Source organism: Ciconia boyciana, chromosome 1, assembly GCF_034638445.1.
Source record: "Ciconia boyciana chromosome 1, ASM3463844v1, whole genome shotgun sequence".
Lineage (NCBI taxonomy): Eukaryota > Metazoa > Chordata > Aves > Ciconiiformes > Ciconiidae > Ciconia > Ciconia boyciana.
This window is the reverse complement of record NC_132934.1, coordinates 148,823,135-148,843,627: the sequence shown is the minus strand read 5'-3', so window position 1 is coordinate 148,843,627 and position 20,493 is coordinate 148,823,135. Positions and strand designations below refer to the sequence as shown.

The 20,493-nt window shown below is 41.5% G+C and overlaps 1 protein-coding gene across 6 annotated transcripts in view; it reads left to right on the top strand.

The window, feature by feature from the left end:
* RFX8 (regulatory factor X8) overlaps positions 1-20,493 on the top strand; it is a 51,698-nt gene that overhangs the window by 18,863 nt on the left and 12,342 nt on the right. For 3 of the 6 annotated variants that reach the window (XM_072849729.1, XM_072849725.1, XM_072849731.1), the window contains exons 2-11: positions 3,841-3,902; positions 5,730-5,816; positions 9,793-9,855; positions 11,400-11,463; positions 12,466-12,600; positions 12,686-12,763; positions 13,276-13,389; positions 14,038-14,188; positions 15,624-15,682; positions 19,924-20,080. In XM_072849729.1, coding sequence (XP_072705830.1) covers positions 3,841-3,902; positions 5,730-5,816; positions 9,793-9,855; positions 11,400-11,463; positions 12,466-12,600; positions 12,686-12,763; positions 13,276-13,389; positions 14,038-14,188; positions 15,624-15,682; positions 19,924-20,080 — 970 coding nt within the window. The remainder of the gene's footprint in view (positions 1-3,840; positions 3,903-5,729; positions 5,817-9,792; positions 9,856-11,399; positions 11,464-12,465; positions 12,601-12,685; positions 12,764-13,275; positions 13,390-14,037; positions 14,189-15,623; positions 15,683-19,923; positions 20,081-20,493) is intronic. The other 3 variants (XM_072849728.1, XM_072849726.1, XM_072849727.1) reach the window with 3 other exon arrangements.

The following is a 20,493-nucleotide window of genomic DNA, read 5'->3' as shown; positions in this document are numbered from 1 at the left end:
GCAGAGTCACAGTAAGAAAACACTGTCATACGATCCGTGTGTCATGCTTTGAAAATTAAGCTCTCCGCTTCTTTGCTCCGGCTTTGCTCCTGCATTTGTACTGCAGGAGGCTATTATCTTCTGCCATCGAAACCACTGGCATTATCTCATAAGTAAAGGTCTCTTTTTTTCTCGTGAAGGTAATACTTTAGGCTAATAAGTAACTAAGTTTATGTCTTCCTCACCTTATTTACACAAGTGCTTGCATTTACTTGACTATGACCATTCTGATAAGTAGGATGAGTAAGGGATTTGGCCAAAGGATGAGTATTTAAACACCTTAACCAGTTTCAGTCCTGGCAGTTCTGTCACATAGTAACTGTAAATTAAAATTCTGTTCTCTCATTAAGCTTGTGCTAAATTCAGTGAAGTTGTAGGAGAACAGAATTTAGTCCTTCATAGTTTGCGCACTCTCTGTCCCAAAACATCATATTGCACATTTTAGATGGAAAAATGCTCGTATTATTATTTTTGGTATAGCAGAGACCTTTATAATGAGAAGATCAAAGTTACATCCTTTGATGTAACAAAGTTACCATATGAGAGATGCTAATACTTTCTGTATCGGTGTTAATGGTATACTGATATTACTAAGTTGCATTTTTTTATTAAAAACAATGTGGTCTAGTTAATTTCTTAGCAGAGTCTCACATGACCTTGGAAACAAGTAAAGCAGAACTTAGAAAGTTAAAACCAAACATAGAATATATGTATGTATGTATATGAAGATGCATCATTTTTTTCCCAGAATACACATTAACATAAAAGTAGTAGCTCTCTTTTTGATTCTACACTTCTATAAAATTGGAGTAACTATTACAGAGTTCACTGTAAACCTCATGAGCTATTAAAATCACAAGCTAACAATTCTTTCTTCTAATTCTGACAGAAACCAATTGATGTTTTTGTTTTAAAGGATAGCTGATAATTTCTATTTGTGCGAAGGATGCACTGTACCCCGTTGGCTACTATATGAATTGTATACGGAAAGCTGCAGTCCAAATTCCAAGTATCAAGTAAATTCAGCCACCTTTGGAAAGGTACAGAGTAGATAGGATATACAAGATAAGAAGCAGAGATACCTGAACAGAGATTCTGATGATCAAATATACACACTGCATATAAAAAGAGATTAAATAACAGAGAAGAATGAATATATAATGTATTATGCTTGTGTCTTTTCTAGTATATTTCTGGTAGGCCCTCATGTAGACATAGTTATACTAGAGAAAAGAGTATTGTCTGTGATGGAGTTTATTTTCTTCAGGGAACTGGTGTATGTTACACTAGCAAAGATTTCTTTTGCCAATATATTTTAGAAAGCTTTACCAGGGTAAACAGTGCAAAGTTAATAAACTCGTCCTGAGGAGCTGATTCTTCTGTCCTTAAAAGACCCCTTTGGTTGTTACATAATTTTATACTTTCCTTTTTAAGTATACTTGGAGAGATTTTGTTCCAAACACACCCTAAAAAAGTTGTTATAGAATCATCCAAGCAAAACAAATGCAGATGTAAAACCCAATCTCCTTTGAACAGTTCCACTCTTCTAATTCGTGGAGGTTGATACAACCCACAGAGCAATTACCACTTAGAAAACCCAATTGCAATTCAGCTTTATTTAACAAATTAAGGAAGATAGAATGCCTTGTGATTATTTGTTGCTCAAGACTTTTTGTTCAGAATTTCCTATTTGTACCACTAATATTATTCTATTAGTGCCCATGATAGCAGCTATTAAGCATTTTTTTAACACAAAACCCAAAATAATTTAAATACAAGTTGTGCCTGAAATAAATTTCATTTGTGGGGATAACCTCGTTTTATGAATCATTTATCTCAACTCAGTTGAATCTAATTTTTTTAACTGGGTAAGTTAAATCACTCTTACTTAAAATTAAGATTGGAATGAGTGATCCAGCATGATTTATTACTGTAGCTTAATGGATCATCACCCATCAGCCGAGCCCATGGGTAGAATTTGCCTGGCTCGGGGTAGATGTCTGCCGTGAAGCTAGTTGCCTTAAAATCTCTTGGTAGTCAATGGAGAGAAATAAGTAGTTACATATGATTCCTCTCACCCTAAATGAGTCATCTCAGGCAGCTTGGATGAGATGTGCCTTGGAACTGCCTGTTTTTCTCCACTGACTACAGAGTCTGCAGCGACTAGCTTAAACATCTCTACCTTGTAACCATGTAGGTAAGATTAATCCCATCCTGTCTGTACACTTTCAGGTGTTCCAGCACGATTGAGTTACCACCTGTAAGCTAAGCCTTCTTGTGGTTTAAGTTAATGCATTTTACTTTTAAGTTGGGACAGGCACGGATGAAGCATGAGTCTGGTCACGCAGAAGAGCTTAGCTGATAAGCCATAGTTGCTGTAGGTTGGTGCTTGCAAGTATTTGCTCACAGCCTTAAGCAACCCAGTGCATTACAGTGCAAGTTAACACCTCCCAAGTGAGCAAGCTGGGGTGCAGCTCCCCAATGGCTTGAAATAGTCTGTCCTTCTGCAGCAGGAGGTGGGACTGTGCAGCAAGAGGCTGAGGAGGGCAGGAACTGCAGCAACGCCGGTTTGAACTAAAGGTGCACATGTAACCGGTTACCACAGCCTAGCTAATGGCTGAGCTATTAATAATTCACCAAGCTGTAGCAACCTGACTGCATTACATGCCTGTGGACTATAAGGACTTTTGCAGTCAAGCCCCGAGTGAATCAAACTGTGATGATTTAAGACACTACTAATCTCCCCTGCCCTACCCCTCTCTGCCCAAATACACCACTGTCTCTGTAGAATAGGCAGTGGGAAGAAGTAATGTGTCTCATGCCACAGAAGCCCCAGTTTCATAGGCTGCCCTTTTAGGAAAATGGGATTACGCTAAAATACCATCTTGAGAAAGGGAGCAGCTGCGGTGGGTGCACGCAGAAACATGCAAAGAACAGGACCAGTCCAACACCATTAAAACTGGAGGTGCATGTTAGTGTGAGTTGAGGAAATTTGTCCCTTAGCAGGCCTTTGGACCAGCAAAGTAGACTTTGCACAGAGTCCGGACTTTGCATTGCTGAGTGGAGGCTCTCCTCACTCCTCACTAATGTTGAGTACTCAATCCTCTGTTCCTGCTATATAGGGAATGTTAGCTCCAGCTATCCGGGGTTAGTCTCCGCCTTCACATTATTCAGCTCATGCAGAATAATCATAGTGAAGTGGATTATTACCCTGACAGTATCTTATTACTCTGTGGGGCCTAACCTTGACAGATGCTGCGTGACCTCAGTTCACATTTACCACTGCGGGTGGTCAAAAGGTTGCTTCGCAGCTTGATGATTCAGGTCCTTTTAAAACAGATAAGTCAGGCCCTATCCTGCAAGTACTCCTTGCAAGAGTGAGTGGGTAGGTGAAGTCCCTTGTGTGAGTAAGTCCTACTTGAATGAGTAAGGCTTGCAAGTCTGGCAGAGTCCTGGAGAATCACGGCACCTTCGAGTTCCCCTAGCTGATATACCCACCTGACTGCGGGTGGTCTCCTGGTGTGTGCACTGACTGTGTTTCAGTGCAAGGTAAAACAGACTAGTCTAAAATTTCCTACCTGAGGGAGATAATCCCTTAAATTACTTAGAGTTGGATCCACAAAAGCCTGATTGAGTTCAGTTGAACAGTTACCATTTGAGAGGTATGTAAGAACAGGTATTAGCCTGCAAATGATGGAAAGCAAAAGAAGAGATTAAGGAGAAAAAAAAATTAGCAAATACGTTTTTGCATTTTAGAATGAATTTACCAAGTATGTCTAATTTTCTGTTTGTTTTTTTTAGCTTGTTCGGTTAGTTTTCCCGGGTCTGGGGACAAGAAGGCTGGGCACAAGAGGGAACACCAGGTATTGGTTTTGCTACCTTTGTTTATAAATGTTATTTATAACTGTTCTAATAAAATTTAAAAATGGCTGAATGTTCAGCTCCAGCACTGTAATACAGCAGCTGAATTGTTGGTTGCAAGTCTGTAATACATCGCAAGATCCAGAGTGATTCGTGATGTCACCAAGAACATTAAAATAGAGTCAATTCATGAAAATCACATCATCAGAGCTGCTTTGGTAGGGCATGAATTCCAGATCAGACTGGTTTTTAAAAAATTAGCCCTTTGAGTTGCAATAGCTTTTACAGCATGGGTTGCATGAGGCATCTGCCAGACATCACAACCTTACTCAGAGCTCTTGAGACACCGGGTCAGGAAAGCCTGGCTCCGGGATCCACGGGGGTGGCAGCCATGATTAATGTCTGTGTTGTGCTTTTCATCCTTGCACATATCTGTGGAGTGACCCAGCACGTACTGGTGGTCAACGGAAACGTTGTAAACAGTTTAAAACCATTTAAATCAGACCACCTCAGATCCTCCTCCTGCATGTCCTTTCTTTTCCCTTCCCTCTCTTCTTCTAGAGCACAGAGAGTTTGATCCTCTTTCATTGATTCAATGTCCAAACTTATAATCGCACTCTGAACATCCAGACTGGAAAAAGGGATGTTTTAAGGGCATTGAGACACAGTAATTTTGGGAGCATTTTGAGTAGCTGTCATGTACTGGCTTTGAGACTGACATGCCCTTACTTGATTGTGACTTTTCTCCACTAGTTTGGACTTGCTATCAGCTTGATCCAGCAAGATCCTTTATTTTGGGAGTGCCTCATCACAGACACTCCCAGGCTTCTCCTCATAGCTGGCAGGATTTGGGACGGTGCGTGATAGCCCCCAGCCTGTATGCTCTCTCTTCCCATCAGCAGAAGGTTCCCCTCTGCTGGCTGCTGGTGGCCCAAAAACCACTGCACTGCTCCCCTGGCTTCCCCGAAACCCAGCCTGGGAAGAGCCAGCTGGTAGCCCCTGGGTAGCAGGGGTGGTGACTCTGCTGCTCACCGAGGTTGGGATAAACCTTAGAGAAGGTCTGGCAGGTTTCTTGGGTTTTAGCTCGTCATGACCACCTATGGGCCACCCAGTACCTAAGCTACTGTGAATGGCTGTGGAACAACTGCACTAGATCCTTCAACTTCGTGGGTGTCGGTCTCTTCTCCCAAGTAACTAGTGATAGGACAAGAGGAAATGGCCTCAAGTTGTGCCAGGAGAGGTTTAGATTGGGTATTAGGAAATATTTCTTTACATAAAGGGTGGTCAAGCATTGGAACAGGCTGCCCAGAGAGGTGGTGGAGTCACCATCCCTGGAGGAGGTCAAAAAACGTGTAGACATGGCACTTCAGGACATGGTTTAGTAGGCATGGAGGTGTTGGGTTAATAGTTGGACTAGATGATCTTAGAGGTCTTTTCCGACCTTAATGATTGTATGATTGTATTGTATGAACTTCCATGGGGATACGGGGTCCTCTGTCAGCTGGGACTCTAGTCCCTGACCTCACTAAGTGTCCTGTACAAATCTGTTGCACCTCATGTGCCAGCTTATGTTTGTTCGTTTAGAAGAAGGTATCGTTCCAGGGCAAAAACTGTTAAAAAGAGTTTCTAAAGAGTTGGTGCAATTATCTTCTGTTGGGGAAAACACATTTTCAACAGAATTTAAAAAAAAACAAATGTAGCTTTTTTTACTTGGTCTTTTCTTGTTTAAATAGGACGATCATCTGCTTTCAAAGGAGGAATATGAATTATTTGCTGACTTGTTGAAAATCATATGCTTGTCAGTTTGTAATTTTTTTTTAATTTTCTAGGTATCATTATGATGGAATAGCTATCAAGAATAACTCTTCCTTTTATGCACGTTATTACTCTCTTCTGTCTGAAAAAAATTATCACAGGTTTGTTTTTTTAAATGTTTTAATCATAAAATGACACATGACAGTCTATATATTGTCTGTATATAAAAGTCTGTAAATCATCTGTTGAACATTGACAACTACTATACTTTTCTTATTATTATGCTATAAAAGTGCTGTGCCATTAAGTGCTGTGCCCTAATAGAGAAGCTCCATTTTGAAAACATGCCCTGCCTCATCAGACTTCCTTGAATTGGACATTTTAGCCATGCAGATCTTAAGAGTAGGAACTCGTGCCAAACCTAAAAGAGGAGCTTAATATATTGAGATTCTAAATGGCAGCTCAAATAAACATATTGACAGTTGCTTCATGACATTGTAGCACCTTACGTACTAAACAGTAGGCTGAAGAGACTTGTATTAAAGTATAAATGCACTTTTGAAGTGTTTTGAAGTCCTACACGCAGTCATGTTATCTAGGTATTTTTGCTACTTGAAACAATGAGGCATATTACTTTGAAAATACTTCCTTCACTTCATTTTAAAATTTCAGATTTTAAAATCACCTCTTGTAAGGAAACAACAATGAGAAAATTTATAAGACAAATATAAATTGATTGCAAAAATTAGAAGTCTGAAAATAATTGATGAACGTAAGATGCTTTGGCAGACTACACTGTAGACATGAGCATGTTCCAGTTGTAGGCAGGTGAGGAAGAGTTCTCATGGTTAAGCTCATGGTTCAGATAAACAAACCACAGGCTTGCGTTTCTCCCCAGAAAAAAGGAAGGGAAATGCTGCCATGCCTTAGCAGCTCTACACTCCTTTTAAACGCACAGAAGAAAAATAGGTGCAGCCTATGCCTCGGACTTTGGAGACCAGGCTCATATCCTCACTCTCTTACAGACTTGTACATGACTTCAACATGTATACGGATAATTTCTGTACTTTGTTTCCATTCTTTAAAAAGGAGATACAGCATTTTTCTATAGCATGAATGTTAGAGGGATACAAGTAAACCTATTAAGCATCCACATATTCTGGTGATGATGAAAGCTGTTCCAGTGTCTGTGATATTTTACAATAGTTACTTAATTGAATGCATGCTCTGCGAGGGAACAAAAATTATACCCATAGGTTTATTGCCCTTCTCCATGGGTTTTACAGCAGAGTAATGTTGCAGCAGTCCACAGAGTAGCAACAGTAAAGAATGGGACAGGGCAGAGGATCAGGTTCTGCAGATGATCAAGTAGCAATCGGTTGTTGTGAGATCAAACAAATTATTCATAGGCAACTTGAGGCTCGTTTCCCATGAGACCCTTACTGAAGTCATATCCCTCGCTACCTGTGCACCCAGTATAACCAGAACAGGCCCAAGATTTGATGTCTGTAACGAAGAAAGGTCTTGGCCACTGCTCAAGGAACATTGCAGGTCTGTGGCTGCCTCTCTGCTGGTATTTCTTCAGGGAAAGAAAGGTGTTTCCCTGCAGCATCACTTGAAAACAGCAATCTCGCTGGGCGTAGTAGGAGAGCTGCTAGTTCTGGTGGCAGAAGAGATGAGAGAGAGAACAGAATAATTTGCATTGTTGCTGTTTTTCCCCCCAGCATAGAAACATGCTGAAAAATTACAAAAAGTAGGAGGAACCAAAGAAGCGATGTTGACTAAGTCCAGGCAGGGTGCAGAAACAAAGCCTTTAGCCACTGCTGGGAGCCAGAAGCACCACATATGCCAGCATAGCTTGTGTTCTTGGCCCCCCTCATGGAAATGAGCCCTGTTCCCCAACCAGCTGGGGAACACGCCATAGCCCATGCTTAACCATAGGGGAGCAGCTGCACTGGCTGCAGGCCTCCCTCTCCTCCACCAGCTGCCAGAGATGCCTGCCTGGACACCTACTCCTAAAAAACTATATTTAATTTGGTCAAACCAAGGAAAAGGAGTTGTACTCCAGGGAAAGGGCTGACATCAACCAGCCATCTAATGATCTTGATATAGTTTCTTGGGATAACTTTTCAGATTAAAAAAAAAAATCAAAATATAAAGATCGTATTCAGACAAAGATCATCTTTTGAGTTGCAACAGAAAAGTCTCTTCACTACAAAATTATCTTGTCTGATGCTTCCTTCATTTGACAGTCACTAAGCTGTTGTGTGAAGCCTGACAGCTGAAATTAGAACAGCTTCCATGTATGTCTAAATGCATGTCCCTGTCCTGAGTCAACGTGCACACCTGCAACACCTGGGCGGCTGGGTCTCACAGTTACTTCTTAGTGTCTGATAAAGGACAGCAGGAAAAAATGGAGAGAAAGCAGTAAAAAAGCACAAAACAGCCAGAGAAGCATGAGTAGTACAACTCCGAAAAAAATGATTAGGCCACGTACAAAATAAGCAGCAGCTTCGATCAAATAAGCGAGTTTGTTTCCATCTGTTTTCAGACTTTTGTACATTCTTTGCAAATAAATAGGAACACATCAAGGAAATACCTCATCTTTACTGTCCTCTCAGTAGGGTTCAGTACTTTTTGAAATCAGAATTGATTTTTCATGATCCAAAGAAGTTGATAAAACCAGCAATGGCAAATTCTAGATTTTTTTTTTAATGAGAAAATTGAAATTTAGAAAAAGAGTAATAGTAATGAAAACTTGAAGACTTTTCTACCTGCAAGAACAGATTTTGTTCTCGCAGAGGTAATCGTATAATTGCAGCAGGGGTATTTGACCTATAACATCTCAATTTTTGAGAGTGTGTTGGTGTGGAAATTTCCAAATTATAGTGAAGAAGATTTTTAATATACCCTTTCAGCGCAGTCCAAATGCTGGTCTGTGGACCAGACCCAGCTAATGGGATATACTTCTCTGGCTTCTTGCCACTTCCCTCTGGCAGAGACAGGGGATGTCTGTTTGAGTAGGGAATGTGTCCTAAATAACTATTGCTCCCTCCCATGCCCGAACAGAGTCCAACATGCAGATGCTTTTTCTGGTGCATCTACCTGAGGGGAAGACGGAGCCGGGAGCCCAGCTGAGAGACCAACACATCCACCCAACCTGCGGGTTGGTGAAGAAAGGGATGGTTTCAAAACTATGATCCATTCCCTCTAGTTACTGAAAAGAATATTTCTTGGCCATATTAAGATAGCTGGCAATTGACATGGTGCTGGTAGTGAGGAACTGGGCCTGTGAAGGCTCTGGCAGGTTGGGAGCTTTGCTTGTTGGTGTAACAGAAATGGCAGTAAGATTTTAATGGTTTGCCTTTGACTACAAAGAAGGCATTTGCATTTTGATAGTCAGCGGGGCCTCGGATGTGTCTGTTGTCTGAGTTGGAGTGATGAGGATGCTCTTATACAGCACCTGTGAGTTGGTTCATTTAGAAATCTTGGACTTTTGACGACGTGTACTGCGACTCTGACGATGATGTTGTGGAAGTAGTGTAAATAAACACAACTGTACCCAATGAGGTCTCCAAACGTATTACGGAGATTTAAGGGAATCTGGTATTTTACTGATTTGTGTTACAATAGGGTAACCTTTAGGAACGGGAGCTTTGAGGGCAAGGTCTCCCTAAAATGGTACTTGCTGTGGCAGATCAAGGAGGCTTGGAGTACAGCAGTGTTAAAAAAATGCCAGTGAGTTCTGGCTTTGCAAGAGTTACTTTGTGGTTCTAGTAATAAGGAAGGTCTGGGCTTCTGACTTTCTAGTGAAGCAAACCCATGATTTTTTAATAAAAAAAATCTGATATGATTCTAGCAAATTAGTTTTTCTAATCTCGGTGTAATCTGACAGTCAACAGCACGCACATTCACCACCCTCTATCCTTTCATTTTTCCTTTGTCCTTCCCGTTCGCCTCCTCCGTTAGTCTTTTTGTCATCCCCACCATTGTATTCCCTGTTTTAGCTCTAGTTCCCACCCCATAGCATCTTCCAAACTCTGCAAGAGACATGGCGAAACTCCTTGTCATTTTGCTGCCACCCATTGTCCCCTTCTCCCACCCACCTCCTCTTTTGTGTGTCCTGCCTTTACCCAGGCACCGCTCTCCAGGGGAAGCGAGCAGCTCTGCCTGTCAGCCGAGCACCTCTGCGGGCACTGGGTGAGTCCGAACCCCCTTTGCTACCAGCGGGAGTGCGTAGATGTTAGCTTTTTCCCTATGTGGTTGCTCTTAATTGTCTCCCAGCTCCCAGCCGGCTGCTGGGGCGCGGGAGGACCCACGCAGCACCCCTTCTCGCACCTCGCCGTCCCCATGGGGGGAGTGGAGCGGGGGGCCAGCCTGCGGCGGGAGCCAGCCCACCGGAGGAGAGCGATGCTGGTACGTGTTGCCATAGCAGCAGCAGCAGAAGATACAGCTGGCCGCCTTCTCGGGGAGAGCAGGAGCTGGGAAACAGTCATTAATTTTGTTTCACAGTCTTTAGAAATCTGCAGGAAGGACCCACTTGAAAGACACGTTATGAAACATCTCTACTTACACATTCTGCCCTTTGTCCAGCCACCGACTCTAAAAAGTCTGGGAGAAAGAGTCAATAGCGTTACCAAACGCACCCAGCGTGAATGTCGTGCCGTGTCTCGGGCAGCCAGCTTGGTTGTTTTGCTGGAGCACTGCCTTCACGGCAGAGTAGTGGCAGAGGGAAAGGTAATTTTTCGGGTGGCAAGGGCCAGTCCTGTGGACAGCAGAGAAGCGAGAGGAGGCATTTTCAGTGGCTTGCGTTTCCAAGCAGATAAGCTGTTACATTTTGTCCTCTGTCCCTTCAGGACGTATGGTGGTACCCTGGTTTATAATACATCACAGCAGCGAAGCCCAGCAGCCAGGATCTGATTAGATAGCCTGAGTGTTGGCAGTCACCAGTGGAAGCACATTTTCTACAAAGCCCCTGCCTGTCACCCTTCAAAACAGCCGAGTCCAAAAGGACCCTGGAGTTTGAAATGCCTTCACAGACAGTGAGCAGGTGTCCGCAGCAGATGGGGGCTTGACTGGAGGAATCCAACTCTCACAGCACGTCCCTTTTGCTAGCATCCCTCCCGTAGGATTAGCCTCAGCAAAACAGGCATGGAGAGAGGCAGGAGATGGTAAAGCAAGAAAGCAGCCTATTGTCCTGCAGCCCTGGCTTTTTAGCCAAAAGCCAGTGGTCAAGCCTTTGCAGGTCCAGGTGAATTCTGACCGTGTGGAACATCACGGCAGGCTTGCAAAGTAGATGGGGGAAAGTCAGAAACAAAATGCCGTCTAAACTGATATAGGGTGCAGAAAATGTAATTACTGTGAAATCAAAGCACAAGGATGATTATGCTTTCATTATTTGCATGTTTATAATCACTATTATCATTCCAAACGAACTGCAACTACAAATACAAACCCACGATTTTGGTGCAAGAAGTTGGAAGACATTGCACTGTTAAATGGCTAATACCTTGCCACCTTTATAACGATGGTTCAGTTTTATCTTAAAATTAAGACATTGGTCTTCAGACTCATTAGAAAATCATGGGGCTGCTGAATGACAGGAAAGAGAGTGGGTTTTGTTTCCCAAACACAATGCTCCGATCTAGTGCACTCTATCCAGTTTGAGCTCGTTTTCTTACTAAATACAGAACAAACTGGTGAGCTTTTTAAAGGTTTTCTTCCTGTTGTATATTTTGCCACAGTGGAAACGCCTGCAGTTATGGAGATGCAGCTGGTTACAACACCAATAGCCAAAAAAAAAGAACAGTGAGTTTCGGATACATTAGACTTATAACAAAATGTCTGTGTGTTTAATTAGAACTGCTATATAATATGTTCTGATGAAATACAGTTAACCCATCATCTTCTTCAAAATAATCTTTGTCTGCGTAATCTCACTAAATGCTTACTTCCCCCACTCCAATTTCACCTGGTAGCTAAATATTTTTGTTGTCTTAACGTCGGCTCAAATAATTTTATCTGTGCTGAGAGGGGAAATTGTGGCTGACAGCCCAGGTTTTGAATATTAGAGGAGTTAATGGGGCACAGCCTTCCTTGCCTGAGGCCCACGGTAACAGACCCTCATGCTGCTGAGCCGGTGTCTTTTCAATGCACTCAGAGTTTACTGGCACGATAAGTATTTAAATACTAGGAAATGATAAAGAAAAAAGAGCTCAGCCCCTGCTCACATAAAAGGGCAGATGCGAGGCTAATCTGTGGCAGTTTCCCATAAGCGTGCTGTCATGGGATGGCTTGACACCAGGGTTGTTGGAAGTCAGCCAGCAGAGCATGAGCCACCAACTTCTGTGGACAAAAGTGAGGAAAAAGGGAGAGACTGGATGTCTGTCTTATTTTTACCGAGCACTTGGGTGCGGTAATGAGTGTTCTGAAGTGGATGTAATGACAGCTGATGAGAAATGTGCTGCCACCCCGACAGCAGAGCCAACTATCTGCAGCCTTATTTAGAAGGTTACAACTGTGACATGAGTGCTATAGGAAATATATGTGGAAGATATGTATAGCATTAAATACTCACTGGTTTTGAAAAGAAATTCATGTACTGTTTAGGATGCAAATAGTCAGCCATGCTTGTTTCTTTCATCCACCCCTACTTTCTAAAAAGAAGGCCAAGCATTCCTCTGAAGAAATACATCTTCTTAAAAAAGCATGTTATACAATTTCAAGAAAGTACTTAATACCTTTAGCAGAACTGACAAGATAATTGTGATCTTTTTTTTTATTGTTCAAAATAAATTCTGATGCATTGAGAGCAAGAATTTGCACTGTTCTCCATCTGTCATTTATCTGAAGACTGAACAAGAGAGATTTCAGTACCCTTGGCCTGAATTCAGCAGATTCTATCTTTGGGAGCAAGAGCTAGGGAAGAAATACCCCTACGAAATGGTACGTTCAAGTATTTGGTCGTCAAGCAAGTTAGCTCTTTGCCTGTGTGATCTTTTTGTACCCTCTTTTTGGTCACCTTCTCCAGGTCGTACTGCTTGCCAGTGAGTACTACAGCCATTGTCAAGATATTTTACATATGGTGAGAAAGAGTGAGCTTGACAAGGTATGCCTTTGCTTTAATAACACTCATTCTGACGACAGCAAACAACTCTAAGGATAAAATTGTTTCTCGTAGCTTATTTACTTGATGGTTTGATCTAAGGTAGATGATCATTTATATACAAAAGGAGCATTCAGTCAAATTATTCGGAAATTCTTAACACAACATGCTCCAAGGATCTGAGTTTGTAGGCATATCCTGAGCGCTCCTGGCACATCAACAGGTCTGAGCCCAGCACAAAACACAAGGCCGTGGACACAGATCTTTCACTATATCCACATATCCATGGCACAATTCTTTCTCTCCTCTTTCTTACGCTGCCTTGTGAGGTTCAGCTTGTTGCCCCAGGATGCTTCCACTTATGCTGGAGCCCGGCCAGGATGGGGCCAGGCCAAGAGCCCGGCTCCACGGTCATTCTTTCACTTCTGTGCTTATGTGTGTTGTTTTACTGAATTACACTTCACATTTCACAAGTGTAAAACCAGGGAAAATTCATAAAGGACTTTGTGCGACAGGTGGAAGACTGTATCATGTCATTCTGGAGGTCTCTGCAGCCTGAAAGAATAGCACTTATGTCCTTGCCAGATGTATGCCAGCTGTTCAGAAGCTATGACAGGCAGCTATTCAAGGTACTGTAGACACACTTGTTTGTTGTAATTATGTTATTACGTGTTTGTGTCTTTTTGGTAGTTCTACCTGAGGAGAAGGGCCAGCTGTTTCTTGTGTGCTGTACAATGGGATTTTCTTTCATACCTCAAGTCTGTTCTTTGGCTTCTTCTGAGAAAGCACAGCATGGATTTTGAAAGGAGCTAGTGGAATTTGAGATAACTTCCATTTTGCTGCTATATATTCCTTTGAAAGTCCCTAATATCAATGGAGTATGCTGTTATAAATGTGGTCTGTGGCTCTGGCATGAGGTTATGTGACTGAAATGTTGACTGATAACTGTTTTCCAAATTACGAGAGTTATTTTTCCTTTGAGAACACTACTGTATTTCTCGGTGACATTCCACATAGACATATGCAGTTTTCTGATCAAAATAATTTGCTTCTTATTTACAGCAGGTCATTAAGTAGTGTCTAGTAATTAATTCAGGAAATGACATTTATTGTTAGGATCTTTTTCCTTCTGCTAATAGCTTAGCTATTGCTTAATTGGAAGAAAAAGCCAGGCTTCTTTACATTTACATTTAAACTATCAATACATTTTTGTTTCATGCTGCTGTAAATATCTGTAGTACTCCAATCATGTGCAGCTCCATGAATTTGTATTCTAGGAAATGGAGAACATCCTACTTCATGATTTCCTGGAGGAACTACCTGTGCAACACATGAAGTCAGTGAGATTGTTCAGTAAAAATGTTGAACTTTGGCTGCTTAATGCTTTGGAAGAGTTTCCATTACTGCTCCAAACATCCAAATCTGAAGGTATGTTGAGTAATAGAGAGATTTTCATAAAATAATCTTTGCTTAAACTGCAGAGAAGATTGTGTTACAAGACTCTTACAGAAATTATTTTAAAAACTTCTTTAGCTGATGTAACTTCGATAGTAGGACTAGAGTTAGTTGGGATACAGTTAAAAATAAATAGTCTCAGATAATGTGTGAGAACAAATTTAAGCCAAAATTATTCCCAATTCATGGTACATGAAAGTGTACTTGAATCTTTTTAAAGATCTGTCTCTTGCCATGATCACTTTGGCTGCGCAGATGACTGAATAATATGCAGTCTACCCTCTGAAATTTAGGTATTGTTCTGTCTCTTCACCTTGCAAGTGGTTTTATGCAGACAAATTCATTAATGGCTACAGCGCAGTTCAATATAAAGGGAAAAAAAGCCATAGTCCCGTAGGGAAACTATGACTCTGTCATTAGAGGTGGATTTGAAAAAAATCTGTACTATACAAAGGTGTCTGTATATGTGTGTGTTTGTAAATATGTACGTACATACATACATATATTTATATATGATGCTAAAGATTCTGGCTAAAAGATAAGGTCGCTCAGTTGCTCATTGAGTGAAGACCAACTCCTCAGTGGCAAAGCAGGGCTCCTGTGTAGACAAAAGATTGTATTAGCATTCATATGCTCGAGGAAGACTTGCAGATAGTCTTAATTCTGGCATTTCTTACATTTGAATGCTTGACAGAGCAAACTTAGTAATATGTTTTTAACATGTGTGTGCATGGAAGTATATGTAATTATTCAGCTGCGACCCTTTGTATATGCATCCTGGTCTTTCTGGTTTGTACAAACTTCAGAGAAACAGAAATTTTCACTTGAAAACCATTGCTTGCCTATGGAAGTTTGTAAGTTGCTTTATACTTGCTTTTCCTGTAACTACAAATCAGTTATTTTATATTTTATTCTTAAAAAAAGATATTATTGGACCATGCTTGTCATAATTACAACACATTATAAACAGGAGAAAGTAGAACCAAAGAAACCAACAGTGCTGCAGAATTACAGATGCATAAAGGTGGAAAGGTAAACTCTAATCGAAATATAGGAGGTTTAGAATTAAAGTTGCTTTCATTCACCTTAAACCATACATGTAGAAGGGTGTTAGTCTTGATAAAGAAGTATTTAATGTAAAAAATATTAGGAGTATTTTTCCTGTGTGTTATGCGTTAACAGATTTGCAGTGAACTAAGAGAGGTGACCTGGGCAGCTTCTGCTTGCAAGCTTTAAACTGCAAGGGTCCCCAGCCCATAAAGCTGGCTCAGTGCCCCTGCTGTGCCCTCCATTAGCCTGTTACTCCCCTAGGGACCTACTTTCTAACTTAAAAGAGCTGTCTTCATTAATGTCTTTTAGACTGTAAAATATTAATGATATGAAACATCTGCCTCTTTTTCTTTAACAGAAGTTACAGTGTTTATAAAAAGACTCAGGAGAAAGACAGACCTTTCTAACATGGCCAAGGTATGTTCCAGAATCCATAGAACAAAAAAGCTGGGCATCTCATTCACTCAAGAAGCCCATCTGCAGTTTGGACTGTTTATGAGATGCTCCATTGTAGGACAACAGCAGCAGCACAGGTATTCTTAGCTGCATACTGACCATGGTCCAAATCATGCTCACCCTCCTACCCATCTCTTCCCACACTGTAAGTATGCTGAGGGGGCCTTTTCCTCCCTATGGATTCATGAAAGCCTCTGAGATACGGTCAATGGTCCCCCATGGAGAGGAGAACATCACAGCAGCTGGAAGGGTCAGATGACAGTTTCCAGTATCTTCGCTCAGCCATGCAAAATCCAGTCAGATAGCACATGCTGGAGTTATTCTAAAATTAATTTTACATAGCATCCTGACCATTCTCTCTGACGAGTGCTGCAGCAGCCTGCACAAGGGAAATCACTAATACGCCGGCTGCAGAGAAGCTGTGTGGTCAGGGAGCAGGGTGTGAGGTCTGTAAGGGCACAAGACCCTCACCTTTTTCATGGATCCCAGGGATCAGCTGGCAAAATCTTCTCCATCCTCTGACCGGACATTGTTGGAAGGAGTGCTGTAGGGAAGCATCCTCTGAAATTTCCTCCTCAGGGTCATCACTCAGACTGGTTTTTTCCTTGGGAAGAAGGAGACAAAAATCTCTCTGACAATTAATATCTCTGCCTGCTTTTTGCTTTACAGTATCATTCTTTTCAGCTACAGTGACAAAGGAGCTGCATCCATTTTAACCCGTTGAACACTACAAAGTAAATCGTTTCATTAGCCTGTACTTACTCAGTTCTGCATTACTATGAGGGGCTGTACCGTCCCTGCAGCCTTCCTTCCACTGGTATCCTTGGATACTTCCAAAACCTTGGGTTTTGACGTGGTCCGGGCCACAACAGAACAGATAGGTCATGAATGGAGAAGAAAGCAGAAGAGAACAGGCGGTATATTGTCTCCTCTTCTTCAAATGGCAAGTACAAGATTTTTCCAACATGCTGCCTGGCTTAAATCACTACACTGTGCCCCCAAAATAGAGGGGAGGAAGGAAGGGAACTGTGGCTTCTTGGACTGCACAGCAGTGTCACGTTCTTCCTTAGTAAATGTAGCTTTTCTTTATGGGAAAACTTCATCACCAGCAAAATATAAAAGACACACCTCACTTTTTAAAAGTTTTTAAAAACAATAATAATGCACAAACACGCATAGGTGCACTAACACAGGCAAAAGGTTGACTTCTGTGAAGGTGCTGAGTACCTGTGGTTCCCATTTGCTGCAGCAGCCCTTGGAGATACTAAATACTTGAAAAGCTCAGCTTCATGTGCTCCTAAACAGTGCTTCTGATGCATCAAAGAACGTGATCCAGCAAGACTGCAAGTGCCAGCTATTCCCAGTCATTTGCATTTGATTTGTGCACTCAGACTTTACATCATTCTTGTGCTCGAGCCATGATGTCAAGGGGCTGGTTGTAGCTTTTTGCTTCTTCCTTGCCTATTCCTAACGTGCAGAAAAGCTGCAGAGTCAACACTGAATTTACACCCTCAAGATTTAGGGCAAGAGAATTTCAGCCTAGTCAGGGGAATTCTCCAGCAGCAGCCTCTGGATGCTCTAAATCCCCTTTACGCTGTTTAACGGGAACAAAGTGAACCTCGCAGACCTGAGAATCTGGCTCAGATCTACACTTAGAGCTGAGCACATTCTGAGCCTGGTTCTTGTTCATGCTAACGAGCTCTTGGCACTGTTCTCACAAGTAAATGATGTTTGCACCTTCTCTAGAGCCTCTTTAAAATACAAGGGAAGGGCAAAGGAGCTCCAGTGTACCTCATGATTAGTCCCATCACAATTTAAAAACAATAGTTCCAATAAATGAAATTATGTAAGTCTTGTAAATGAGCATCCTCATAGTCTTTCAGCGGTCACATAGGCTCTGTTACAACTTCTGTTGGAGATCTTGCCAAAGCCTTGGATACTGGGCTCCAGCAAAACAGCGTAGGAAACAAATACCGGCTGAACATTTTCCTGCAAATGCATCTCCCTGTCCAACGCACACCAGAAAATGGTTAGCTGAACACCGCAGATGTTTGAAACTTTCAGCTTGTGAGAAACATGCAGATGCTTCATGGGGAGGTGGACATCCCTCAGAAAGGACCGCTGAGTGTTTTAGTCAGTCAGACCCGATCCAAGGCTTCTGTGGACTCGTATCCCGTTTCCCCTGGTGGCCCTCATCAGATGCTCATGTGAAGTGGGTATGAGTAGAGCAAGTGATACCTCACTCCTCCTCCATTGTACTCTCCTGGCTTCCAGCCATCTGAGATGAAGGTTATATCCACATCTTGGTATTTAATAGCTTGATTTTGACATCCACAACATCCTGGGGTAGTGAGTTCCAGGGTTTCATTGTTTGTTGTGTGAAAACATACTTTATTATTTTAAAATTTCTACCCTTCTTCATGCAACTCTCCCTGCAAACCTCCATCATGGCCTTCCTCAGTTATTTCCATCCGAAGCTGAAGTTTATCTCATCTTCTCACATAGGAGTCATTTGATATTTCTAATCATCCTTCTCAGTTTTCTCTGTCTAAAATGCACCTGGAATTTCAACTAGAGACTGATGGTCAAAGCAGGTGAGAGTGCTCCTAATGAGAAGTACTACTGAGGAGCTGCGCAGCTGCAGCCTCTGAACAGTGTAACCACACCGTCCCTTGTAGAGTACTTTGCAATAATTTAGCCACCTGGTGAGAAAATAGGAACAATTTTGGCAGGGTCAGCACTCAAAAGAAAAAAAAAGTAACTTTCCCATCATGTGTAGATAAAGCAGGCTGACAGCTGCTACTACCTGGACATGCAGAAGTAATTAGAGCATAAAAAGGTGGAAATTCCCTGCGAGAAAGGAATGTGAATATGATGCTTGTCATTTCCTGGGGCTGATTCCGGCCTCTGGTAAGCTGTATTTAAGCGTTGTCAGAGCTGGCTCTCAGTCACTTAGAGCATGGTATTTAGTATAGTGAAGTGCAATGGCTAAAGGGACCAGCCTAAAACACTGGGGCATGGAATCGGGCGCTAGCAGCATACTGAAGATGCCGCCCCTGGTAGTTCCCAGCCTTTGGGTCATCTGTTCTTGTTGCAAGCAGCAGCTCTTCTTCTGACACTGGAAACTCCAAGTAAAATAAGAAAAAAGACTTTGTCTTTAACTTAGCTGAAGGGGATTACCGAGTGCTTTTGGTATTTCAGTAAAGCTAGCAGAATGATGAAAAAGAAAAATCGCTAGATTGGGAATTATGTTTGCAAACAAACGGTCAGCTGCATTCACTGCTGCTTGTGGGGTTATGGTAAGCACCTGGTGAATGGGATTTGTTAAAACGTTTACGAATCCTGAAGTTTTGTTGAATTTTACAAAAAATATTTTTCCCCTGGAAGGCCCATCTGGACATGGATTATTCATATAAAAGCCCAAAATTCAACAAAGACTTTAGGATCTTACTGATTTCAGTATGGAAGTGAGAGACTAAATGTATGGATTAACAAATTTTAACAGATTCAGGTTTAATTTCCTTCACTGTTTTCATAATTTCATCAAGAATCTGAAACAATACTGTGTGATATTAGCAATTAATTAAAAAAAAAAGTGAAGAGATGAGGATCAAATGTTAGGCTGAAAATTGTTTGCAATATCTATGTGAGTAATACTTTTTGGGACAAATATGAAACCAGATTCATTCACAAATGACTCATAAGCAGATAAATGGGATAAAATCCCAACTAATATTATCTTAACTAATACCATATTTCTAATGTTATTTTTACCTTCTCAAAGGTTTGGGCAGCTTGAGAAAACTTGCCTTTGAATTTAACTGTGCATGTACTAAGGACAGGTAACATCGAGGGAAAGTCAGCCCTGATACACCATTCCATGTTTTGGACAAAATACCATGATTTGGCATAACTATAATAACTTGAGGCAAAACCAATTGCCCAGGCAATTGCCCAGATACTTCAAGCATGTTAGCCTTGTCTGCTCCATCACAGACAGCAACAGAGAGTGTCATTGAAAAGAATATCTCCCAGAACAAAAAAACTCTTGAAGACAACTTAAGATTCATCTCCTTTAATTTTTTTTCCCCCCAGTTTGGAGACTGGTTATATAAAGTCTAGTATTGAATAAGGGAAGCTTTTTGACTGAGTTAAGGGCTTGAGAAAATGAAAGGCATTAACTGTTTTCTTATTCTCTATAGACAATGAGAACAGTCTTGAAGAGCAACAGCAAAGTCACTGTTCTGCGGTCAGACTTGCATGCTGTCATCGATCAGGGATTTCTGGATGTGCCTGGAAACCTCTTTCAAAAGAAGTTTAGGAATCCAGAGGAGCTGCAGAACGATATAGAACTCAAATGTAATGTTTTTTTGCTATATTTTGTCTATCCACTGAAGCCCTTGCTCGTCATTGTTAAAGCTCCAGCATTTCCTTTTGTTTATTCATGGCAGCTGCCCTAATGGGAATTACAGTCTTGCTGTAACCCGAAGTACTGGAAAAGAGCCAATACAAATGAGAATGCAGCATCTAATATTATCCTTTTAACTTTAAAGGTTAAGAATGAAAAGCTTTCCGTTCTGACTCTCTCAAAGCTTTCTGTGGCAGCAGGAGTGGGGTTTGTGTTACTAAACGGTGCATCTTCTAGAAGAAGGTTGACGAACAGGGATATTCATTTTTTATAATTTTCTTTGACAAAAAGAAGTTTCCAAGAGTTGCATTTCACATTTTCCTCTGTTATTAATCGAAGTACACAAAATCATTTCTTGTGGCCA